The 27,243-nt window shown below is 39.9% G+C and overlaps 1 protein-coding gene across 1 annotated transcript in view; it reads left to right on the top strand.

The window, feature by feature from the left end:
* LOC124790034 (integrin alpha-PS2-like) overlaps positions 1–27,243 on the top strand; it is a 434,380-nt gene that overhangs the window by 379,604 nt on the left and 27,533 nt on the right. Inside the window, exons 10-15 of the mRNA XM_047257589.1 lie at positions 2,678–2,912; positions 8,277–8,443; positions 16,589–16,737; positions 16,825–17,024; positions 17,454–17,700; positions 26,420–26,589. Of these exons, the coding sequence (XP_047113545.1) occupies positions 2,678–2,912; positions 8,277–8,443; positions 16,589–16,737; positions 16,825–17,024; positions 17,454–17,700; positions 26,420–26,589 (1,168 nt within the window). The remainder of the gene's footprint in view (positions 1–2,677; positions 2,913–8,276; positions 8,444–16,588; positions 16,738–16,824; positions 17,025–17,453; positions 17,701–26,419; positions 26,590–27,243) is intronic.

Below are 27,243 nucleotides of genomic sequence, written 5' to 3' on the forward strand. Positions count from 1 at the left end.
ACATTGTGTGGAGTGACGAATCATGGTATACAATGTGGCGATCCGATGGCAGGGTGTGGGTATGGCGAATGCCCGGTGAACATCATCTGCCAGTGTGTGTAGTACCAACAGTTAAATTTGGAGGCAGTGGTGTTATTGTGTGGTCGTGTTTTTCATGGAAGGGGCATGCACCCCTTGTTGTTTTGCATGGCACTATCACAGCACCGGCCTACATTGATGTTTTAAGCACTTTCTTGCTTCCCACTGTTGAAGAGCAATTCGGGAATGGTGATTGCATCTTTCAAGAAGACTGAGCACCTGTTCATAATGCACGGCCTGTGGCAGAATGGTTACATGGCAATAACATCCTTGTACCGGACTGACCTGCACAGAGTCCTGACCTGAATGCTATAGAACACCTTTGGGATGAAACTTCTGGGCAGATTAAAACTGTGTGCCAGACCGAGACTCGAACTCGGGACCTTTGCCTTTCGCGGGCAAGTGCTCTGCACCTTTGGGATGTTTTGGAACACCAACTTCATGCCAGACCCCACAGACTGGCATCAATACCTCTCCTCAGTGCAACACTCCATGAAGAATGGGCTACCATTCCCCAAGAAACCTTTCAGCACCTGACTGAACATATGCCTGCAAGAGTGGAAGCTGTCATTGAGTCTAAGGGTGGGCCAACACCATACTGAATTCCAGCATTACCGATGGAGGGTGCCACGAGTTTTTAAGTCATTTTCAGCCAGGTGTCTGAATACTTTTGATCATCCATAAAGGACACATGAGTGCCTGATCAGTAGGTTTTAACCTAGGATTTGAACATAACTTTTTAGTTGCTGGAGGCAAAAATTCAGCCTCTTCATCACTAGATGATAATGGAGATGAGTCTTACAGTGTAACTGTCTTACTGATTTCAGTGATAGCTTTATAATGTTTATTCATATTTGAATCTTTTTTTCCCTTCTTTTATATACACAGGTTTTTGCTTTGAAAATAAGAACTATCTGCTCTTTGTGACCTAAGAAATTCTTTATTTTCTGGTGATACGGTAGTCATATCCATCACATTTTGCTGAGAAACATCAAAAAATTCAAAGAGATTACCATTCCAAATCTGCTGTTTCACATTTGATTAATCCATGTTTCTTGATCTCTCTTTATCCAGATTTTGGCTTTCTTTGTACAGCTACTGTACAGCATCGCAGATATTCTCCCCCATCTTAACAGGGGTATTTGCTTTGTTCCACACTTCCTGTAGTTTAGTACCGGTAGATTTAGCAACATCTGAAAGTGTTTCTTTCATTCTTGTGTGATGGTAAGGAAAAAGGAACTGAAAGCATCTGGTCCATTGAAAGGAGCTGCATTCCTGAAAGCTCACCACTCGCCCTTTTCTAGCAGCTAAATCCCTCTTTTGGTTCCCATTTTGAAGTTCAGTTACCTGCAAAAGACAAAAGCCCACCAGCGCAAAGCACCTCAATTCTAGAAATCTCACTACACTGAGATAAAAGTTATCAATGTGTGCAACCCTAAATATTACCAAGTTTTCTTGAAATCTGGCAAAACTCAGAATCATATGAAAATCTACAAAATTTTTAGGGTTTAATATTGACTTCCACCTTGAGCAAAGTGAATGTTATCAGCATGTTCTGTCATCAGATTGTTGTGACAGAATTTGTTGCATCTTTTTCCTGAAAACAGTAGCTCATTAGAGAGCCTTTTACATAAAATCCTGATTTCTTACAATATTTACTTAATTTAAATAGCTATATTTTTCTTTCTCCTAAACATAAAAATAATTTCCCCCCCTGTACAATCATTTTGATCATTGGTTTTTATTTATTAAGCTAATATATATTTTCAGTGGGTTACCATGATTAGTTAAGAATATTCAAGTTGAATCGCCTGACTTGGCAAATTGTAGAACAGGACTTTTGTTCCTGGATAGCTATGACCTCTTGAAGGAAAGATCCTGGCAGTCACATAACATGATTTAAGAAGTTATCAATGAAGACAGTTGGACAGAGATTTGAACTCTGCCTTAACCACCACACCAGCTCACCCAAGCAGATAAATTACACAAGTATCATGCAGCTGTGTATCTGTAGAGACTATATTTATGGCGAAATATTTCTATAATGCCGCAATTCCTCCTATTCTGTAGAAGAATTTCTGTTAGTGTAACATGTAAAAATGCTGGTAAGAAATTACTTATTCACATCTGTATATTAAAAACCAGTCAGCTTGTAGCCATGCTTACAAATTAATTTGTTATTTGAATGTACACTGACTCATTCCTCATAATAGTGATTTAACATATAAACAATCCATAGAATATGAAACTGACTGACCGTTAGGCCATGTCAAAAAAAGTAGGGAAATGTGCTAAACGTGCTGAGCCACCACACAGAATGAAAAACAGTTTCAACGCATGGTTCCTTTTAACTCCATTTAACTTTTTTTCCCTTTATTTTCTGCTGTCTTCTAATTAACTTATTTTGAGAAACTTTGAGAACTGAAACCATAAAACCCATTGTTTCCTTTTAATTTTGTGCATTGGCATATTTTCAGTTTTATCTGTAGATAGTTCTTCAACTGAATATTCTAGTAATAAAGTTTATTAATTTTTTCACAATAAAATTGCAAAATATCTGATAACAATATAGTGATTTATTCCCTCTGGTGATTTACAGATATTGCTGTTGGTGCTCCATATGATGGTCCCAGAGGTGGTGGAGCTGTTTATATTTATCATGGATCAAATGCTGGCATTATGAAAGAAACTTCTCAGGTGATATATGGTGAAAACATATACAATGGAATCACAACATTTGGGTTTTCTGTTACTGGTGGGGTAGACCTTGACAACAATCAGTATCCTGATATTGCTGTTGGTGCTTATGATGCTGACGTGGCTCTTTTCTTCAAGTAAGTTTTTCCCTTCTTTTATAGACTTTCCTTCTTCTGAATAAAATATTTGCCATTCTTTTTAAGAAAGAAGTCTACAAACATTGTTATGTAGACATAGAAAATGTTGATGAAAGCTATGTACTTGAATTTAGCAAAACTTTGTTTCATTTATTGCATTTGTTCTTCAGAGACTCAAAAAAGTGTTGTACTATAATTTTTATTATTTTTCAAGAAAATACAGTGAAAGCATAAGGTTCCATGCATCTGTAATTCAGGTAAATCACTAAGATCTAAAAAAGTGAAATGTTTTCAGTAAGACTCATACATATTATTTTTCCTAATATGCAGCTTACTGCATGAGCAGTTAAATTTGTTATACCATACAAATGCACTGGTAATATAGTTACCAGACCTAGTTTTTCTCTTTGTGTGCTGTTCGTTGCAACGCAACTGCTCTGTGTGAAATGTGTTTACACGATTAGGATACACAGTGCTCATTTTGTACACTGCTCATTCATCAAATGTTGTAATACCCACCACAAAAAAGAATATTTAGGGATCTGGAATTGCGTGATGAGTACATTAATTAAGTCAAGCAGCTGTACTATTAAACTACTACATTGACTTGTTAAGAATTACTTGTGCTTAATGCAACGAAGTTTAATATACTAAAATTCATATGACAGTCTCTGCATTTCCTGTTATATGAAGTAGTTGCTCTCTCTCCTAGTAGTTCCCAACTTGCATCTCTGCCTTCATCACTGAGTAGCCTTCAGTTTTTGAATGGTTTTCACATTAAAAGTACATGTCTCCTTGCCCTGAGTAAAAACTGACTAAACTTTTCTTTCTAGACACATTAGAAACTTTATTTTGAAAACTTTTTAAGTTTGTCCAGAAGAACCCCAGGCTATTCTTATCCTTCTTTTATTTCTATTGCTGTATATGCAGCACATTGAAGAAAGAAACTTCCCATCATCCTCCTATTCCTCTACAAATCTGATGTTTTGATGCATACTATCCATATGATTGATAAACTGCCATAACACCTCATTGCCAAGTGACCAAATTAAAATTGTATAATCTATATACTGAAGAAGCAGGATGGACAGAGGAGGAGGGAGCTGTTTCCAGTATTCATATTTCGAAACTCTCATTGAAGATATCAATAATAACTGATGAGTGAAACACCCATGACTGTTCCATCTGTCATTTCACAATTTCTGGCACATAAGTGATATGGAGTCATCTAGGTCTGTCAAAACAGTTTGACAGTTTTACGTGTATGAGTGCTACTTAGTGTCATTCACGCGGCAGGCCTGAAGAAGACATGACCGGAATGTTGAAACTGGTTGCCTAATAAAACAATATCAAAATAACAGTTGTTGGTACAGTATTATTACATTTCATCAACCAGCTGCTGTTCCACACTCCTGCACCGAAGATGGAGTTACATTCACTTACATAACATTGGTCAAACGAGCACACTGAAATTTACAGAATCAACAGCATATGCCAGCTGTCTGAAAGACAACAATATTTAAAAGTACTGGAACAGCAGGAAGTGTTGCAATTTAACATATGAATTAATCATGACAGTCCTTTCCACCACTTAAAACACATGGTTACGGAACAGGTAAACAAATAACAACCTGAACTTGATACTAATTTCACAAATGGGAATGAACAAAAGATACTTGATGTGACAGAACAGGCCCCACCACTTATAGGAGACCACAAAACTGACAAACAGCTCATGCACAGTAGGCAACACTTAACACAACTCAATGAATGACATGCACATGATGCAAGCGACACTAAAAAACAAGGAAGACAATGCCTTACAAATCACAATGACTGACAGAACAACATTGCTCATATGCATGATCGACCTCTTGTAGCCTCAGCTGAGAACCATACTGATGTACTCCACACTCAGCAGTGAGAAAACGGCAAATGATGGCTTAGACTCATTGATGGTGACTCCACATCATCCACCTGGGCATCATATTCAGTACACAGCATGGAGGTAATGACAAGACCATAGCTTGCATCTGATACCCATTACTCCACAACATTCATGCAGGTGCTAACCTCTATGCACAACACCAAGAACTTGCAGACAAACAAACAGCTTGAATTCAAAGTTCACAGCTCAGAGCTGCCCCAGTAGCTCAGTAGTCATGGCCACAACTCCAATACACAGGCTGGCTGCTTCACAAGACACTCCAGCTGATACTTCTTCCCCACCCCCACCTCATCCCCCATGTGTTCCCCTCCTCGTTCCTGGGTGGACTCACAACTGAAAGTGCACACCAGCCAGTGCTGCTTCACTTCCACCTCAGCCAGTGATAAAAAGCACCACAGCACACTTGTGGCACACCTTTCTGACACAACTGCCAGAGACATACTGGCACAGCTCAATAAACTGTGCCATTAAAGAACATTGTGACCACCTTGGAGCACACACAAATTTGTACCTGAAATGTAACACTTAGAAGAATGTTTTACAGATGTCTGAAAAACCATTAGAAACCAAGGAAACATATGTCCTGGTTGGAGGGAGGGTGGGGGTTGAAAAATCATTTGGTTGAGCTTAGAAAGCCAAATATAAGCACCACCCAAATAAATGAAGCACTACAGAATATCATAGAGGTGTGGGCACAAGTCGACTTCATGATTCTAAAACCTGGGTGCTTGCTGACACCCACAAGCTCAGCACTTACGCCATGTCAGTGTCTCTGCAACTGTGACCCAGGTAACAGCTAGTATTTTGAGATACTTTGATGATACTTGCCAGGATGTGTATGTGGCCTCAACAACAACAAGGTCTGCCTTGCCATGCATAAAAGCTGGCCATTTGGCCAGGCATAGCACATTACCACAGCTGTGCTTCAAATTGGCATCCATTTTGTATTGGCTTCCACCACAATGCTGTCGCCGTCCTTCCCCCATCTCGAAGGGATGGCCAACTGGAAGTCCAGCTGCAGCCTGTGTGAGCAGGGGCTGAGCTAACGTCCTTTCAGTGCTGAGCCTCTGGGACCTGTCAGCACAAGCCTCTACCCTCCAGTCACTAGTCTGGGACTCAATCCCAGGCAACACAGCCACCTAGTGCTGGGCTGAGTATTTCCTCAGACCATCTGCATTTATGAGGGCAACAGCACTACCAACTGATACAGCACGGGTCTGAACAATGTGCGGCTGGTGAAGTTGCCTCTGAGCCTTACTGATGAAAGTGCTGACACTGGCGCATCATTGCCTGCCTTCATAGCCTGGATGTACTGACCGACCACCACCATCCACCTTCTCCTGCTGATGCTGTATCTACATCTATTGAACTCAACAATTAATAAATTATTTGTCACCACTGACTGTGTACATCTTCTGCACCTACTCTCCACCTTCACCAGAGAACCACTCACCCACACCCATACCCATACCCAGTCCATAACCCTTACAAGTGGTGCCACCAATGACCACATCATCCTCTACACTTTTATAACATCTTTTCAGAATACAGTCCACAACATGTAAGTCAGCCAAAGGAAAATTACAAGAAAGTATTACTCCATAATATCCTATACACTGGTAACAAATGAGAAGCAGAAGTATAGCTAGAAAATAGAATAAAATCAGGCATATTATGCATCACTGAACATGGGCTAACTGAAATCAGGTAGGTAATCTGACAATAAAGGCCTACGTGTTACCCAGTTACTCCTGCAGAACTAAACATAAAGACAGTAAATTGTGAAATTAACTATAGCTGAAGAAAAAGACATTGAACCTACTGGTGTAGTGACAGGTGACTTAAGAGTGTTCTGTGTGTAAAGGTCACCAGATGGCAAGACCAGCACTTTTCTGAAAAAAGCTAACTTACTAGGAATGATTATGAAAAGAGATATTATTTTAACATAGGAAAATGATCAAAATGAGGCAAGATTCTGAAGCACTGTTAATACATTATAACATGGAGGCAATAATATCTGTACCAACAAGACAGACTTTCAAAGTCAGACAATTATTGACAAAATCATTGCAAATATTATTAGGTGTGACCATGAGTCATGTGGAATCAAACAGAGGTATCTGATCATCATGGACAGCTGAAGTGCTTTTACCAAACTAATGACATATTATCAGAATCCAATCAAACAACTGAACAAATCAGGTTCATCAGTGAGCGAAATATTAAGATATTTAGGACAATATTGCATAGGGAGATCTGGAATGAAAGTTATTGTACCTGTATGTAAATAAAAAGTCTGATGCATTTATTATAATAAATAAATATCGTTTCAATGACACATTCCCCATAGTAAAGAGACAAGAAAACCTGCAGAATCAAACTCCATGGATTACCAGTGAAATATTAGAATGCCATAGGAAGGTGCAGGAAGTGAGATAAAGGGCAAACCTGAAAACTATAAAATATTCAAAAGTAGTACAGAAAAATGATGAGAGGCAAAAGCAAGAGCAATTATCACTGGCATAATGAATTCAAAAACAAGATAAAGGTAGCTTTGAATGTAATTAATGGTGAAAGAAAGGAAAATATGGATCAAACAAAGAAACAGAGATCAGGTCAATGGTTACAGATGGTATGGCACAGAAGTGGCAAACATACTCAGTGATAAATATATAAATGTGGCAGAGAATTTAAACTTTGGAAGAAAATTCCAAAAAAGAAGGTTTCTAAGGTATAAAAAAATCATACGGAACAAGTTCTTGAAACAACTCAAAGGAGGTGAACCAAGGAAAATTATACATTAAATAAACTCCAAGAAATCAAGTGACAATGATGAAATATTGAATCACATAAGAAAGTTAATAAGTGAACAAATAGTGACACCATTGCTGTACATAGCAAACAGGTCTTTCAGAGATGGATTTTTTCCAAAGAAAGTGAAGAAAAGCACAATTGTGCCAGAGTAGAAGAAAGGGGATAAGGATAAATAGAGTGGGCGGGTGGGAGGTGGGAAAGGAAGAGGAGAGCATGAGAAGTCTGACAGAGAGAGGGAGATTTGGGTATGGGCAGAGTGAAGATGGAGAGAAATAGGGTTGGAGAGAGGGGATGAGGGAGGATGGTAAAGATGGGGAGGGGGGGGGGGAGAAGGAGATAGAGACACAGAGAGTGAGGAGGAGGTGGATACATAGAGGGGGGAGGAAGAGATGCATGCAATGTATGTGTCAAACATGTACACAAAAGAAGCTGCTGGGAAAAGGCTAGTTTATCTTATAAAAAAGTCTTCCATAAAGATGCTGTGGACTTTTTACTTACTGGATTACTGTTTGCAGGGACTGCTGTAATATGATTGTTCTTGTTTCCTAGTAAAATGTCCTGAGACCTGTTTAACTTACTCATTAATATTTATTTAATTTTAGGTCAAGACCAGTAATAGTGATGGATGCCAGAGTAACGCTTGGTCCTGAGTCTAAGGTTATAAGCCTTGAGGAGAATAATTGTACATTAAGAGATGGTACAATGACCACCTGCACAACTGTTACAATGTGCTTTAAATATAGTGGCATTGGTGTTGATCCTCAGCATGGTAAGTAGTTTATCATAAATAATGAAAAGTAGGCAAGAGGAATGGGTCAGAGAGGGGGGAGGGGTCTGGAAGAGGTGAAATGTGATGTAAAGATAAGAGGGAATTAAATTAAACTGATTAACTGAGAATCTATAGTGGAAATTGTTGTCACCATTCTTAGGGAAAGGATAAGGTGATTCGAGAATTTAGGAGCACTCTGTAAAGATGTTAGCGAATAAGCCACCATGTTCATAATAGTTGGGGTGGACAGTAAAATTGACAGAGATCTAGAGTGCAATGTAGAGTGTGGTGTGTTAAGGATCACATTAACATTGAGACAGACAAGTGTTGAATTTGTATGTGTTCTGAACCATTGTGATTGCACTGATTTGGATTTTCTGTCAGGAAATTTAATTTGGAGTTGGAATGGCTGCTTATTTCAGTTGCAGGGTCACACACCATTGTGGTTCTTATTGATTCTATCAGTAGACGTGATTATATTAGACTTGACCTTCCCCTCAAGAGGCTAGGGGAGGAAATCTGGCTTGGCAAGTAGCAAAAAACCTAATAGTGGGACTCACTACCATGAGTGGAAAAATATGAGGGATTATAGGTGCCAGAGCATCTTTTATAGAGTTAGGAGGCCAGAATAAAACCAAGTTTTAAGGGAGGTTAGTACTGAAACAAAGATTCTGTTTGAGAAGAAATTAAACAGTGTAACTGTAGAATACTATATCTGAACGAACAGCTGTTAGTTGAAAATTTTTGGTGATGACAAGAAATTTTATTTCCACCTAATTATATTGAGGCCAGTGTAAAATGTCAGCTATCCCAATTGCATGAGAATATTCGAGGCCTGAGCGATAAAATTAATGAACTAGTAATTTACATTGATAAATTAGATTTGATATAATCCGCCTCTCTGCCATCATGTGACTACTAGTATAACAGGGTTTAGGTTAGCATCTTACTTCTGTAGAGCTGAAATGGAGACAGGAGGAACTGCCATAATCATCAGGAATTATCATGCACTTAAGAACACAGATACTAATAAATTTTCCTTAGTACAGCATATGGAACAATGTATGACAGAAATAGAATTTCATAACAAATTCTTTTTAACAGTAAATATATGCTGAGCACCTGCAGGAAATTTTAATCTGCTCATAAATCTCCTTCAGGTGAAGATGACAGGATTGACACTCATCAAAACATCATATTGTTTCAACGAACTCACTCATCATTGAACCCTAGACCTTTATATTAGCTCTGATGTTGATGCCACAGCTCATTACCCACCATACTGCAAAGTATGGAAGAGAATAATACAGGCACTGAACCAAATGTATGATAAGATAAAGATAATCACATTGGGTAACAAAATAAGGCAATATGAGACATAGGGAAGAAAGAGACTGGTAAAACCGAAGATGAGGAGGAGCAATTAGCTTTAAAAGTGAATGGTACATTGTAATGAAAAGGATAGTTGCTAGTCACCATATACACTCCTGGAAATTGAAATAAGAACACCGTGAATTCATTGTCCCAGGAAGGGGAAACTTTATTGACACATTCCTGGGGTCAGATACATCACATGATCACACTGACAGAACCACAGGCACATAGACACAGGCAACAGAGCATGCACAATGTCGGCACTAGTACAGTGTATATCCACCTTTCGCAGCAATGCAGGCTGCTATTCTCCCATGGAGACGATCGTAGAGATGCTGGATGTAGTCCTGTGGAACGGCTTGCCATGCCATTTCCACCTGGCGCCTCAGTTGGACCTGCGTTCGTGCTGGACGTGCAGACCGCGTGAGACGACGCTTCATCCAGTCCCAAACATGCTCAATGGGGGACAGATCCGGAGATCTTGCTGGCCAGGGTAGTTGACTTACATCTTCTAGAGCACGTTGGGTGGCACGGGATACATGCGGACGTGCATTGTCCTGTTGGAACAGCAAGTTCCCTTGCCGGTCTAGGAATGGTAGAACGATGGGTTCGATGACGGTTTGGATGTACCGTGCACTATTCAGTGTCCCCTCGACGATCACCAGTGGTGTACGGCCAGTGTAGGAGATCGCTCCCCACACCATGATGCCGGGTGTTGGCCCTGTGTGCCTCGGTCGTATGCAGTCCTGATTGTGGCGCTCACCTGCACGGCGCCAAACACGCATACGACCATCATTGGCACCAAGGCAGAAGCGACTCTCATCGCTGAAGACGACACGTCTCCATTCGTCCCTCCATTCACGCCTGTCGCGACACCACTGGAGGCGGGCTGCACGATGTTGGGGCGTGAGCGGAAGACGGCCTAACGGTGTGCGGGACCGTAGCCCAGCTTCATGGAGACGGTTGCGAATGGTCCTCGCCGATACCCCAGGAGCAACAGTGCCCCTAATTTGCTGGGAAGTGGCGGTGCGGTCCCCTACGGCACTGCGTAGGATCCTACGGTCTTGGCGTGCATCCGTGCGTCGCTGCGGTCCGATCCCAGGTCGACGGGCACGTGCACCTTCCGCCGACCACTGGCGACAACATCGATGTACTGTGGAGACCTCACGCCCCACGTGTTGAGCAATTCGGCGGTACGTCCACCCGGCCTCCCGCATGCCCACTATACGCCCTCGCTCAAAGTCCGTCAACTGCACATACGGTTCACGTCCACGCTGTCGCGGCATGCTACCAGTGTTAAAGACTGCGATGGAGCTCCGTATGCCACGGCAAACTGGCTGACACTGACGGCGGCGGTGCACAAATGCTGCGCAGCTAGCGCCATTCGACGGCCAACACCGGGGTTCCTGGTGTGTCCGCTGTGCCGTGCGTGTGATCATTGCTTGTACAGCCCTCTCGCAGTGTCCGGAGCAAGTATGGTGGGTCTGACACACCGGTGTCAATGTGTTCTTTTTTCCATTTCCAGGAGTGTAGAAGAGATGCTGAGTCATAGAAAGGCACAACAAAGAGTGTTCTTTAGAATTTAGTAACACTTTAAGTTGGTCATGTAACCAGTCACTTACCAGTGGAGCAGTTTTTGACTGAGTGAAATATGCTTTACAGTGAGATTATCATTGTGCCAAAACAGCTGCACGCTATCAGCAGTGTAGTTGTGCATAAAGAAAGATTCCCTGACAGGAAAGCCATTTGTAATTGAGCCTTTGCTTGGGTGGTGATGTTGGTTAATAAGTGCAGAAATATGTTGGCAGGCATCAGACTATGCTGAGTTAATGCCGTAACTGTAATGGAATGGTAGTATGAAGAGCATTCACATATAGCTGAGCAGCATACATGTTAAAAAGGATGACTTGTAAAGCCTTGGCATTTACAACATAGTGGTGATATTGGTAAGTTCTCCATGCACTAGCTACACATCACCGTTAACAATGTTTTTGAAATGCATGTAAGGCAATACCAACTCAGCAGCTACTGTCCTGATCTGTCAGATATTGGCGATAAAATTGTCTTCTAAATGTGTTAATCACACATTCTGCTGGATGAGGGCAATTGAGTGTTTACAACAAGTTATGTCACATGTTGACTAGTGCTACTCCAGCAATTGGCTTCAGCCTGGTCAGGTGTTCCAAACAACTCCACTGGTAGAATTCCACTGGTTCTGAACCAAACTCTCTTGGTTCTTCTATCCTGAACAGCTTCAATGATGCTATGTAATTGCTCTTGAATATTGATAATTATTTCAGCAATATCCTAGATGGAACATAGGGTCCCTACTTGGCCAGAACATTCCAGAATAAGTGAACAGTCAAACAGCTGCCTGGCCACTTGTTGTAGATGAAATTCGTCTCTTTGGAAAATTTCAGGTTAAATTTTGCAAAAATTGGCACTTACTGTGATGCATATAATAAATTATTCATCCATTCAAGTAATAAATGTAAACTGGAAGGCTGTCTGTGTAACTGCAGAACTCCCAATCAGTGGGAAAGTCAAAACGCAGCACCTCATACTGAAGGGTAAGTGTAAAAATTTGAAGTCCTTGCTACTGAAGAACAGTGACAAAACAGTGTATAATCAATCAGGAGTGGTGCTCATGGCAGGCTGTCTGAGCTGTAGCAGGTGGCCAAATTGTCTGCCTGGAATGTTACAAACCCACACAATTAAGACTGTCAGAGGAAGTATCCTTGAACTCACACCACTAGTGAAGGAGCTGTTAGTTTCGCATTTCAAAGCTTCTGGAAGAAGGTGTAAGTGTAGCTATGGCACAGCTGCATCCCCAGAATTCTGAAAAATGTGATTGAATTATCAATTGTATCTATTTTGGGGCCGACAGGAGAGAAGAGGCAGAGCGTGGAGCCAAAGTGACAGTGCTGAGAGATACAAATCAGATGGAGACTCTCCTGTAGGATGACATATGACATTCACCCTTTCAGCAGAACATAGAAGTGTCCATCAACAGCACAACAGCACCAAGCTCTGTTATGTGCAGGATGCAAAATCAGTTCCTGTAATATGAGAAGCATGCATCCAAGCATGGGTGCAGAGTCAGTGCTACACATTCAAGTGTGAGGTAATTGAACCTGAGTTTGGCTTTTATGTTGCAGCTTGGATGGGGAGAAATTTTTTCTAAGTAGCCCAGGTCAAGATATGAAAAACTATATGGTTTTGACTGATATAACATTAAATCCTGAGGATCATGATATGGGCTATGAAGCGCCACACAGAAGTTACACTCTTGAGTGGCAGTGTAGTGTGTGAAGGCAGAATGATGGTAGGTGCTTTTTAGGACAGGTGTTGAAGGATATCACCAGCTGCTAATCAGCAGTTTCCTTGAAATCTGAAAATGCTGTGCATCAGTTTTAGGCTTTCGTGCCTCACTGGAACAGAAAGCAGAAACCCACAAGGGATAGTTGGATATAAGAAAATGGGGTTCAGAAATTACAAGGTTATTGAATTAAATTATTTTATATTACTATCACCATTTCTGTGATTTAAAGTAATATTTGTGGTGGCTGTATTTGAATGCATCCTTAAAGCAAATTGTTGCATGCCCTTAAGGCTTTTTAATGACTACTGTGTCATGGTGTATCTAAAGCAGTGCAAGAAGTATTGACCACCACAGAGATACTGCACAGCAAAGCTGTGAATTAGCATTGCCAGAGGCCAGGAGAGCAGTTATGGTTGAGGTAGGATTCTGTCCACTTCCAGGTAGTTCCTGTCCGAGTAGCATTGTTGTGCTGCCTGATCACCATGACATAGCTTGTGTCAGCCAATGGGCAGTGAATAAACTTCCATCTCCTGGGAACTGTGCCTATGAACCAACACTATCAGTACTATATCAACAAGTGACAATGAACTTGTGTTTTCTAGTGACTGTGGTAAAGCCACAATATGCCCATTCTGATTTTGTATCAATTAACCACTCACTAATCGTAGATCATGTAGTGTGTTGTGAACAGCAAGTCCATGTGTGCCGTTTCATAGATACAGCCAAGCCTGGCAAGCAAAGTTAAAAGTCTCCAGAATGAGATCTTCACTCTGCAGCGGAGAGTGTGCTGATATGAAACTTCCTGGCAGATTAAAACTGTGTGCCGGACTGAGACTCGAACTCGGGACCTTTGCCTTTCGTGGGGAAGTGCTCTACCAACTGAGCTACCCAAGCACGACTCATGCCCCGTCCTCACAGCTTTAGTTCTGCCAGTACCTCATCTCCTACCTTCCAAACTTTACAGAAGCTCTCCTGCGAACCTTGCAGAACTAGCACTCCCGAAAGAAAGGATATTGCAGAGACATGGCTTAGCCACAGTCTGGGGGATGTTTCCAGAATGAGATTTTCACTCTGCAGTGGAGTGTGCGCTGATATGAAACTTCTTGGCAGATTAAAACTGTGTGCCGGACTGAGACTCGAACTCGGGACCTTTGCCTTTTGCGGGCAAGTGCTCTACCAACTGAGCTACCCAAGCACGACTCATGCCCCATCCTCACAGCTTGACTTCTGCCAGTAACTCGTCTCCTACCTTCCAAACTTTACAGAAGCTCTCCTGTGAACCTTGCAGAACCAGCACTCCTGAAAGAAAGGATATTGCAGAGACATGGCTTAGCCACAGCCTTTGGGATGTTTCCAGAATGAGATTTTCACTCTACAGCGGAGTGTGTGCTGATATGAAACTTCCTGGCAGATTGAAACTGTGTGCCAAACCAAGACTCGAACTCAGGACCATTGCCTTTCACCGGCAAGTGCTCTACCAACTGGGCTACCCAAGCATGACTCACTCCCCGTCCTCACAACTTTACTTCTGCCAGTACCTCGTCTCCTACCTTCCAAACTTTACAGAAGCTCTCCTGCGAACCTTGCAGAACTATCAAGGTTCGCAGGAGAGCTTCTGTAAAGTTTGGAAGGTAGGAGACGAGGTACTGGCAGAAGTAAAGCTGTGAGGACAGGGCGTGAGTCATGCTTGGGTAGCTCAGTTGGTAGAGCACTTGCCCGCGAAAGGCAAAGGTCCCGAGTTCGAGCCTCGGTCCGGCACACAGTTTTAATCTGCCAGGAAGTTTCAAAGTTAAAAGTGTTATAATTAATAATGTTTTGCTTATTTCGAGTGCTCTAATTAACTATATAATTTCTTGCCACCTCAGTGTCCAAGAAGTCAGATACAACAAAATTAACTGTAGTATGCTTTGATCTGGTTATGGAAGACAAAAAGACACAGAGAAAACATGAACTAGGATACATAAGTGAAGCCAGGAATTTCAGAAATCATGGACTGGCATCAGAACTTTCAACACTGCCACACTTGTTTTATTGTAAACTGAGGAATTATACATGTGTATTCCAATATCTGAAGGGACTGAATTAAGTAGCAGACAGCATGTTAGGCAAAGGAATTTTAAGTTTCTTTATGAAGTGTTTCGATCATTTGACACTGAACCATTGGGTAGAGTGGTAAGCTTGACACAAAATTACTAGGTGCAAGTTGAGCAAGAAGGGCTCACTACTGATGGCAGAGTCACAGAACTGGTAGTAATTGTACTCAGATAAGAGAGGATTGATCCTTCTTCCACAGTCAGTTCCAAATGATTGGGAATTCTACCAGGTTTTAATGCTATCAGCCTTACATTCCCTGTCAGAATTTTGTTGTATATTAAATCTGTGGCTGGCAAGTACTGCCTTTCTTCTAACAGCCACATGAACTCCTCAGGCACCAGTTATAACAGGCTTCTCTGTGATTCCAACAAACATGACAATTTTTCTTGTCACGGATTTCCGAGGGGTGTTGTAATGGCGTATACTTCTTGTATTGGCAATGTCTTTCACTTCATGATTCCTGGAAATTGAGTTTCTCCGATGATGAGGTGAAAGAAGAGGTTCGTAACTTTCTGAACAGCATGGTGGTGAGCTGGTATGACATGGGCATACAAAAACTGCCACAGCGCCTACGAAAAAGCATCGACAGAAATGGTGATTATGTCAAAAAATAGCTAAATGTTCAAGCTGTAAACTGATGTAAACCATTGTGGAAATAAACAGGTCTAAGCACTTATAAAAAAAATAGGAGACCTTACTTTTGAGAATACCCTCATAATAAACACTTCATGAAATAATAAAGATCACTTTAACAGGAGCATAAAGATTTTGTTGGTGGCATGTAACTCCATTGACAATTTTTTAGTAGAATCAGTCAACATAAATATTAATAAGAATATCAGATTTGTATTATGTAAAATCTGACTTCTGCACATGTTCAATGCAGCAATGTGATCAATTTAAATAAATGTATAAACTTTCTGTTTGATAATGTATAGCTACAGTAGTCTAAGAATTATCTTGTGCACTTCAGTGTACGTAGATTTACATTTTTGTGACAATTTTGGTATTACCTCTGAAATAAAAATATGTTTTATAAGAAAATTTTATTTAGGATCTATGAAAGGAACATTACTGTATCTCCTTGTATTTCCAAATGTGTTTTATGTATTCTTGTTTTATCATACATTCTGCATACCTGAGGTTGTCTTCACTATGAATCTGTGGGGAAAAGGATGTCTCAGCTAATAAAGTCTAATCATAAGAGTTGGTCTCATATTCTTAATATCGATTGCAGTTTGGTTATTTTGTTACAACTAAATCTGCTGGTACCAGAAATGTAGAATCAGATTTGGTTAGTAATTGTAGTTATCATCACATTTCATTGAAAGTTTATTTCTTGTATATATTTTCAGAATTTGAAGTTCAGTTAGTACTGGATGCCAAAAAACCGAAAAGTCCAAGATTGTTCTTTCATCGAAATGAAGGTATAAATTCAAAGAATTTCACACTGACTCTCAGCAGAAATTCTGAATACTGCAGAAGTCATTCAGTCTACATTCGGGTAAAGAGATCAACTAAAATTAATTTGTAAAAGTAGTATAATTAAGTGGAAGTTAAGTAGTAATCATTGTTAAATTTTGTTTTAAAGCCTGGAATAAGAGATAAATTATCACCTCTTGAGGCAGTGATAAAATATGATACAAAATATAGCAGAGAGAGAGTTCAGCGGTCACTGACACCAGTTCTCGACCAGAGAAAGCCACTATCAGAACATGATGCAATCAACATACAGAAAAACTGTGGTGCTGATAATATATGCATACCTGATCTTGTGCTGGAAACAGATCCGTAAGTTGTGTGACTTTGTTTAACTGAACTTATTTCTTTGTTGCGCACTTTAAACATTATTATGCTGGACAGTATTACGAATAAGATATCTTATAACCATAATATTTATGTAAAACTCGACATTTCCTGAATATTCATGTAATAACATGATTTACTGGTATAATGCTGAAAAATAATCAGTTTTAGTAGACAGAAATTCTAAGCTTGCTAACAAAGACAGTGAAGAATGTTACTAAGAAATCCTCCCAATAAATACAACAACCACATATCAGTAAATCTAGTATGTCCAATATTTTATTTTACTTATTATTTATTTTTGTATTTACATTGCATTTAAATCATATACTAAGTTCGTAACTACAGTTTTCAATATGTGGTGTTTTTTCCACTTGTATAAATGTGAATCTTTTGCTTATCACCATGTTCCAGGGCTGTAACAAGATATTTTCTAGGATCAGGAGAGAAACTTGAAATAGAAGTCAAAGTAATAAATATGGGAGAAGATTCATTTGAAACAATGTATAACTTGAAAATTCCACCTGGTTTACATTACACTAAAATTGAGAGATTGGATGACAATGAACAAGAAATTCCAGTACTATGTTCTGCCCCTTCCACACAAAATAATAATACCTTAAAGTGTGATATTGGTAATCCTTTGCCAAGAAATAAGCAGGTAAGATATATGCATTTTGCTCCAAGTAAATGCTGATATCTCTTGAATTGCTGTGCATATAGATATAAGTGTTTATGTATAAATCTGGACCGCTATTAGTATTCCTCCAAGCAGTTTCTGCTTACCACCAAACATACTTTCATTGTTCACTATAAAAGTTGAATGACTGTAACAGTTCCACAATTTGCTATCTTCTTCAAAAGCTACAGGAATTGTACAAAAATATGGCAACACTGCAGGAAATGCAAGCTTCTACATAAATGCAAATGCTTACCAAGCCTGCAGGGTGTGCTGGTATTTGACCATAAACATTACCAGTGTAACATCATCAATATGTTGCAGGTGTCAGTCATTCTCAGTGAGTGCACTGTGTCAGAGCTAAGTGAATTTGAATGTGGGCACATTGTTGGTACTCATATGGTGGGTACTTTCTTAACCGAGGTAGCCAAAATGTTTGGTGTTTCAAGAGGCACTGTATCAAAGATTTGTACCACATGCAGGGAAAGCAGAAAAACTTTATCTGCTAAGTCACAAAGTGGATGAAAGTGTGTGCTGAGTGATCATGACATGATTGCTGAACATGATTGTCATGAAAAACAAGAGGACGACAGCCACAAAAATCGTTGCAAAACTGAATGACACAGTCACAAACCCTTTCAGCAGCACAACAAAATAACTAGATTCTGTAATAAGGAAACTGCAGGGCCAGCTGGAATTCCAAAACTATTCACCTGTGTTTCAAATGCCCTTAAAAGGAAAACCTGGTGCCAAAGCCATAAAACATGGGCTATGGAGCAATTGAAAACTGTCATTTGGTGAGATGAGTCGTGTTTCACACTGGTTCAAACTTCTGGTCAAGTTTATGTTGCAGGAGTGAATTATGGTAGGGGTCTGATGATGATTTGTGCAGCTATATCTTGATATTCCCTGGGCCCCATGGTTACTCTGTATGGTCACTTTTCTGCCAAGGCTGACCAGGTCCATCTCGTGGTACAATGTTTGTTCCACTGTGGAGATGCTGTGATCCAAGACAACAAATCCCTTGAATGAAATTTTCACTCTGCGGCAAAATGTGCACTGGTATGAAATTTCCTGGCAGCTTAAAACTATGTGCCGGATTCAGACTCCAACTCGGGACCTCTGCCCTTCATGGGCAAGTGCTCTACAATCTGAACTACTGAAGCACGACTGATGACCCATCTTCACAGCTTCAGTTCTGCCACTACCTTGTCTCCTACCTTCCAAACTTCACTGAAGCTCTCCTGCAGACTTTGCAGAACTAGCACTCCTGGAAGAAAGGATACTGTGAAGACATGGCTTAGCCACAGTCTGGGGGATGTTTCCAGAATTAAATTTTCACTCTGCAGCAATGTGTGGGGTGACATGAAACTTCCTGGCAGATTAAAACTTCATGCCATGCTGAGACTCGAACTCCGGACCTTTTCCATTTGCGAACAAGTACTCCAACATCTAAGCAACCCAAGCACGACTCACAACCCATCCTCACGGCTTCAGTTCCACCAGTACCTCATCTCCTACCTTTCAAGCTTCACAGAAGCTCTCCTGCAGACCATGCAGAACTAGCACAGCCTGGAGGATATTCTGGAAATATCCCCAGGCTGTGGCTAAGCCATGTCTCCACAATATCCTTTCTTCCAGGAGTGCTAGTTCTGCAAGATCTGCAGGAGAGCTTCTGTGAAGTTTGGAAGATAGGAGACGAGGTACTGTTGGAATTGAAGCTGTGAGGATGGGTTGTGAGTCATGCTTGGGTAGCTCAGATGATAGAGCAGTTGCCCATAAAAGCAGACATCCTGAGTTCAAGTCTCGGTCTAGCACACCGTTTTAATCTGCCAGGAAGTTTCACAAATCCCTGCTTCACACAGCTTGTCTCACACAGGACTTGTTTTATGAGCATGAGGATAAATTGTCCCATCTCCCCTGATCACACAGTCACTAGGTCTCATTATTATTGAACCATTGTGCTCTATTTTGAAGAGAAAAGTGTGTGGTTACTAACCATCTCCATTACCATTAACTGAACTAGACACTATTTTGCCGGACGTGTGCTATAAGATTTCCTTGAAAACCATACGGTACCTTTGTTTATCCATTCTGAGGTGACTGGGAGCTTTTTTGAATGCCAGCAGGTTTCCTATACTATATTAGGCATGATAATTTTTCACTTTTTTGGTGTTTTCATACTTCTGTCCAGCCAACTGAATGAAATTCTCAGTGCTTTTACTACAATTTCTTGTAAGCAACGTACAGTCATGTCACTTGAACTGAACTTTATGTATCATGAATGTCAAAAATTCACACATATACACAATCAGTAAATTGTTCAAATCTCATTATAAAGGAAACGTTGGAAGGAATAAACCAAACAACTTATAACAGTAAATCTAAACAACATTAACTGAATTTTCCATTGATGCGTGGCAGAACCCTTCCTAATGTTCTGTAAGTGTTATCCTTTTTAATATTGTAAATCTAAATCTTAATTCTCACAGTAAAAGGAGATAATGTAATGGTCCCTGTAAAAAAGTGACATGCAAGTCATATATTGGGTCATTTACATTTTGAGAGAAAAGGGAAAAGCCGTCAGACTGTGCTGTATCTGCGGTAGCAGAGACAAAATGCAAATGATATTCCTCAATCTCTTTTTATTGGTAAAAATGAACAGACAAGAACATTGCTGATGTCGACAAAGTAGTCAAAATAAAACACAATTTAAGCAGAAAACAAAGTATGGATCCCACTTTGGATCCTATAACACAGAAATAACAAAATAAATTCTTTTCCTCACAAGTTGATCACTACAGAAAGTCCACCAAAGAAACCACAGAAATAAAGCTATTAGAGAGTGATTGGCACAGCAGTACCACAAAGCTGTCCAGGGAGGCCAGACCACTGTTACATCACATTCTTGGGTCACCGTCTGAAGCTGCCACTCCTGATGAATCAGGGCTACCAGCAGACGAGGCACATGGATGTTGCGTCCAGGACAGCAAATCCTTACAAGTCCAGGAGGCATGCCAAACTGCCTTCTTGACAGTGGTGCACCAGCTTATAATGCCAGTTAGTGGATGGACCTGTGGGGAGTATTTTTGATCACAAGTGATGTAAGAAAATAGTCTGCTTGTTGATCCATGGTTCACAGGTAGCGGGCCCTGGCAGCCATTGGCTGATACACTAGGCTGTGTTTTCATCTCTGGAAGCAGCCTCAGTCATACAGTAAACATGTGCTTTGGTTTCACTTGCTGTGATAAAGGCAACTGCGGGATTCCGATGTTGCAGGCGAATGGGACAGATGCTGCAGTATAGCAGTGGAGAACATTTTAGGCTATTGGACTTTGTGAAATATGAATAGATAAAAAATGAAATGACCATATGGAATCGTTGGCCGGGAGGTCCCTATTCAGGGAAGTTCGGCCGCCAATTGAAAGTCTTATTTCATTTGATGCCATATTGGGCAACTTGTGTGCCAGTGATGAGAATGAAATGACGATGAGGACAACACAACACCCAATCCCCGAGCAAAGAAAATCTCCAACCTGGCCGGGAATCGAACCCGGGACCACTTGCGTGGTAGGCGAGCATGTTACCACTCAGCTAAGCAGGCGAACTATGAATAGATTGAACCTATGGCGTGTGATTTTTATAATATGCATATTTATGTCTGCCACAAATACATCATTGGACTAAAACCTTTTCCCCCTCCAAGAATTTCACCAAACATGGGAATAGCTGGGCATCAGGGGCTGTCAGCTCTGATGAATAGGGTAGGTACTGCAACAACTTTTACTTTAAAGCACTCAATTCACTATTGCCAGATCAATTTTCATTCTCATCATAGGTTTTAGCAAGGAGGGAAGGGGGACAAGGTAGGGCACTACTAAACTGCAGGTTTAGCATGATCTGACATTATATTGCTGAAAGTGAGTGGAAACACTGAGTTTATCAATCACCATATAATTTGGATTTGTCTGGTCATCAAGCTGTTCATTGTAAAATAAGCTATGGTCCAGTGGTAATTTGCGGCACTTCTTCAAGGAAGATGGAAGTGAGACTTTGCAGAAGAGTGCGTAAATAGAGCTCTCAAACTTTTTTTGTGCCACTTCTTGTGCACAAGACTTGATTGATCTTCTGCAGAGAAGTACTGGCCCAACATCCTAGCATGTAGTGTCTGTCGACAATTTTATGAACACTAAATCTCCTTCCTCACCCCTCACCAGCAATACATAAAAACATGGCTGCAGTGTACTTAATTGGCATTTGTCAACATTTCCCATAAAGACAACAACTACACAAACCTCCAACCCTGACAAAATTACCATCATAGCATACCTTTTGCTATGAAATCCAAAGAATTGTAACTTCTTGAGCGAAGAAACACAAGGCAAAATCAAAAATTGCCACATATATAACTGGCAGATAAATTTTGGATGGATTAAAACTCATACTGGGGTGTAGACAGTGAACTAGCTGATAATCTAGCTAACAGAGCAGCCTTATCAAGGAAAACTGTAAACGGCAGCAAAATACCTGTAAGTGCAATAGAGAAAAACTATGGGGAGAGTTTAAAGACAAATAAACAAATGGGAGATTAAGTGGCAACAAACTAAAAATGGGGGAAACATGAACCATATTTTCCTACGATCCACAAACACAAACCATATTTTCCTAAGATCCACCACTGTTTAATAATTAAGCTAAAGCTAGCACTGAACTTTACAGCTATGTTAACAGGCCGCAGAGAATTGAAAACCTATGATAAACAGTTCAAAGTGACTGATGACACAGTAACTGATGGAGGAGACCAAATATTGACTACCTGCTTTTAGGCTGCAGTAATTTAACAAAAGAGAAAGGAAAACAATGGCCTATTAATAAATCGGACTTAGACATAAGTTTATAACAGATTTTCACAGCTTTCGTAATTCAATAATATTTTCAGTTGTAAGACAATCCTTTGGTGTTAGCTATAACTTTATACATACCCTGAAAAACCTGGATGTATGCAAGAAGGCTAACATATAACATTTTAAGTTAACCTTTGCACATGTAATATTACAATGTAATGGAACATGTTAAATAAATAAATGACAATAACCATAGTACATATCCATACACAGCCTAGACTTATGCCAGCTCACTGAGATAACATTCAGTCTTACACTGCAGAGCCCTTGCATGCAGCACCTGAAAGATGTGCTTGGAGAACTTATGGACCTATCAGACAGTCACCTGCTACTGCTACTGGTGTCTAGCCTAGGGTACACTGAGGATCATAATTCACACACATATAAAATATTTGTGATAATTTGCTGTTGTATCTTTTTCACATCTTACTCCATCTGAAAACAAGCTGAAACTACAAACAACAGATTGATTGTTTGTGCAACAAACCATTGATAAAAGTTATCCTATGATTGGCAAGAAAAAGATCCCACACACATTGAAGATGATGCAGATATATGAACTGCCCATGAAAGACCATTCATGTGATGTTATGATATGTGTCATATCCTGCAATGATGTGTCATTTGCTTATACCTGGGACCAATGAGATATACTGGTCCTGTAGTGTGCATCACAGCACATGAGACTATAGGTCTTACGAATTCCGAGTTTCTATTTCAGATGAGTTTAATAATTTGTAACTGCATGTTTAAATACATGACTTTAAGGTGCTCAGTGGGTACCTTTTCATTGACATACTGATTCCCCATGGGTCCGGAACCACGCCGCGTGTTCATAGTGTATGTCACACAGGGCAACTAGTGTGACAGCACAAGTTCATTGCAAGGCCCCTATTTCTCATGGGCCCCACTTATATCTAAATCTTCAACTCCTATGAAACACATTCTTTCTGGTCACATGCATAAGCAAATCTTGGTGTACCTCAATACACCATTTGTGGCACTACAGATCCTGTCTTAGGAACACAATGATCAACAGCAGAAAATCTTAGCTGATGCAGCTTAGTAACACATTTTGTTGTAATCATGTAGCCTCTTGTCTATTAACATTCCAAATCCATATATAAAAATAATATGTGCCTACTCAAGAAATTATTATTTTGGCTTTTGGCATGGATAAATGGGACACTCATCAGGCAACTCACTACAAGTGCAAAGCTCATGCAGACTGGTCTCAAATACATAAAATGTTTACTATGAAAGTGTCTCTCTAGCAATAAATGCCCATCAAGGAAAAAATGACTGTAATGGCACATTCACTTGTATTGACATTATTTGCTCAATTGACTAAAGGTACAAGTTTAACAAATGGATTAAAACCATTATTATTATAAAAAGGTGTACTTAGTTTGTACAGAGTTATTTATAAGTACCCGTGGAAATTTAAGTAGATGATTGCATGAAAACTACAAGATATAAAGAAAAATGACACATATCAGAGGATAGAGCATCTCTCCAAGTTTTGATTCATAATATACTCCGTGGCCTAGTTGATGAGTGCACCACTAGGAACAGGTATATCAGAACATGCAGAAAGACCATCCACTCCATATTTTCACATCGAATTACTCCATGCCTGGATACTGGCAACTCAGAGAACAGATTTCCAAAGCAGACTCTGCTGCAACTTCCTGGTCAATTCGTGTCAGTGTCTTCAATGAATTGCACACACGTATTGACATTCGACATGTCATAAATGGTGCCCACCTGTAATGTTAGTTGAAAACTTGGAGAGATACTCTATCCACTGACTTGTTTGTTTTCTGTATGTCCTGTAGTTTTAATGCAGTTGTGGGTGACCATGCTTTACAATATATGAAACTGACTTCACCTTCTTGCACACCAAATTCACATGTACAGTAAGAACATGGTGCACAAAATCCATAGGTTATTTTTAAAATTGGTTAAACATTGCGAGAAGATTGTATTTGCTGTTAGTCTGGAGTCAACAACTGTTGTGTTAGTCTTCTACTAAGTTTTCTCACCATCAATTCTTCATGTGAGCTGTACCATACACTTTGTTCTAACATGCCTAAAGTATCCACCTTCATTTGTTGATAATCCAATGCCAAATTTTGTACCTTTTTGATGATTTGCTGTGGTTGCATTTTGAGATGTCCTTCACTTTGAACATCATCAACGGAGCTTTGACCATGTTTGAATTTAGCCATCCTTTTCTTGACTTTTCAAAATGAGGCAGTAGAATCTTTATTAACTGTTACCAAATTTGTATGATTTTCTGCTCTTGAGAAATCACCAAGCCAAAGAAATACATTAACAAATCTTTTCCATAGATAAAGTTGTGACACTTGATTCATTTTATTACATAGTGTGTACCTAAAGAACAGTAACAAAATTTTACTAATATTGTTGTCATCTCTATGTAAAAGTGAAAAATTATCACTTTTCCTTCAAAATTATGCAGGTCATTGGTAAAATTAGACTAATACAGATCTGTAACTGAATATTATGTGTGTGTTTCTGTTTCTTATGTGGTAGGGATAACACAATTAAGTTTGTAAGAAAATGTGTATAATGACATTGACAGATGACAAACATAGCTCAGACATGGATTAACTAGATGTGCATCTACACAAAGCTATAATTGCCACAGAATATGAACAAAAAAAGTATACTGCAATATTTTTAATAATCATTTGTGTGTGTATGCTGTATCTATTTGATACAATCTATTACACATCCACTTAGAAGTTTTCTGTTACATCAGCTATGAATAATTTAACCTCAATCTCATAGCATTACAAATACATCCATATACAGGGTGGTACAAAAAGGTACGGCCAAACTTTCAGGAAACATTCCTCACACACAAATAAAGAAAATATGTTATGTGGACATGTGTCCGGAAACGCTTAATTTCCACGTTAGAGCTCATTTTAGTTTTGTCAGTATGTACTGTACCTCCTCGATTCACCGCCGTGATTTCATACGGGATACTCTACCTGTGCTGCTAGAACATGTGCCTTTACAAGTACGACACAACATGTGGTTCATGCACGATGGAGCTCCTGCACATTTCAGTCGAAGTGTTTGTACGCTTCTCAACAACAGATTCGGTGTCCGATGGATTGGTAGAGGCGGACCAATTCCATGGCCTCCGCGCTCTCCTGACCTCAATCCTCTTGACTTTCATTTATGGGGGCATTTGAAAGCTCATGTCTACGCAACCCCAGCACCAAACGTAGAGACTCTTCGTGCTCGTATTGTGAACGGCTGTGATACAATACACCATTCTCCAGGGCTACATCAGCGCATCAGGGATTCCATGGGACAGAGGGTGGATGCTTGTATCCTCGCTAACGGAGGACATTTTGAACATTTCCTGTAACAAAGTGTTTGAAGTTATGCTGGTACGTTCTGTTGCTGTACGTTTCCATACCATGATTAATGTGATTTGAAGAGCAGTAATAAAATGAGCTCTAACATGGAAAGTAAGCGTTTCCGGACACATGCCCACATAACATATTTTCTTTCTGTGTGTGTGAGGAATGTTTCCTGAAAGTTTGGCCGTACCTTTTTGTAACACCCTGTACATATAAGTGACAATTTATTTCTGGAGTCATGATGATTTGTATGTTAAACAGGAATCTTCATTCAAATACGCATTATGGTGGTTGTAGATGAATGACGAATGTTATCCATACTTCTAGAATCTTACAGTCAACATAAGTCAGATATATGTAAACTACCATAAATGTTAAATTATATGTTTACAGTTGCACTACAAAGTTGTTCTGGAGCCATTCTACAAAGAGAATTTGAAACCACAGTATGAATTTGTAACAGAAATAAATAGCACCAACCCAGAAAATGCTAGTTCCTTGGAAGACAATGTAAAACGTTTCAGTGTACCTATCTCCATAAAAACAGACATCTCAGTCATGGGGTGAGTAATAGATTCATAGGGATAAATTCTACAGCATGAATGCAGTACTATTTTTAAATATGGAACAGATTTTTTTTTCTCCTTACCAACTCATTTTAAAACATACAAAAATTTACAATTGAAAATCTTGGAAAAAGAAGTAAATACGAGGGCTATCCACAAAGTACATTACGTTTTGGAATTAAAAATAAATAAAGTATTAGAAAATTTTTTTATTATATACAGATGAGAGCCACACTTAAATACTACTTTTCTACATAGTTGCCATTTAAATTAAGGCACTTATCGTAGCGATGGACGAGCTTGGAAATTCCTTCGTTGTAAAATTCGGCCGCCTGTGCCTTCAACCACGTAATGACTGTCTTTTGGATCAGAAAAGGTGTGATTTTTGTGGATTTCCTGGAAAGAGGCACTACAATAAAATCTCAAAGGTATTGCCAAACTCTGCACAACCTCAGAAGAGCAATACAAAACAAGTGCAGGGGAAAGTTGGGCTCAAAGATCTTGCTGATTCACGACAACGCCCGGGCCCACACGGCAAATGCCACTCGTGAAGTTCTCGAATATTTTGAAGTGGGAGTTGTTTCCTCATCCGCCGTACAGTCCCGACCTGGCACCAAGCGACTTCCACTTATTCCCAGCAATGAAGATGTG

The sequence above is a fragment of the Schistocerca piceifrons genome, chromosome 3 (assembly GCF_021461385.2).
Source record: "Schistocerca piceifrons isolate TAMUIC-IGC-003096 chromosome 3, iqSchPice1.1, whole genome shotgun sequence".
NCBI lineage: Eukaryota > Metazoa > Arthropoda > Insecta > Orthoptera > Acrididae > Schistocerca > Schistocerca piceifrons.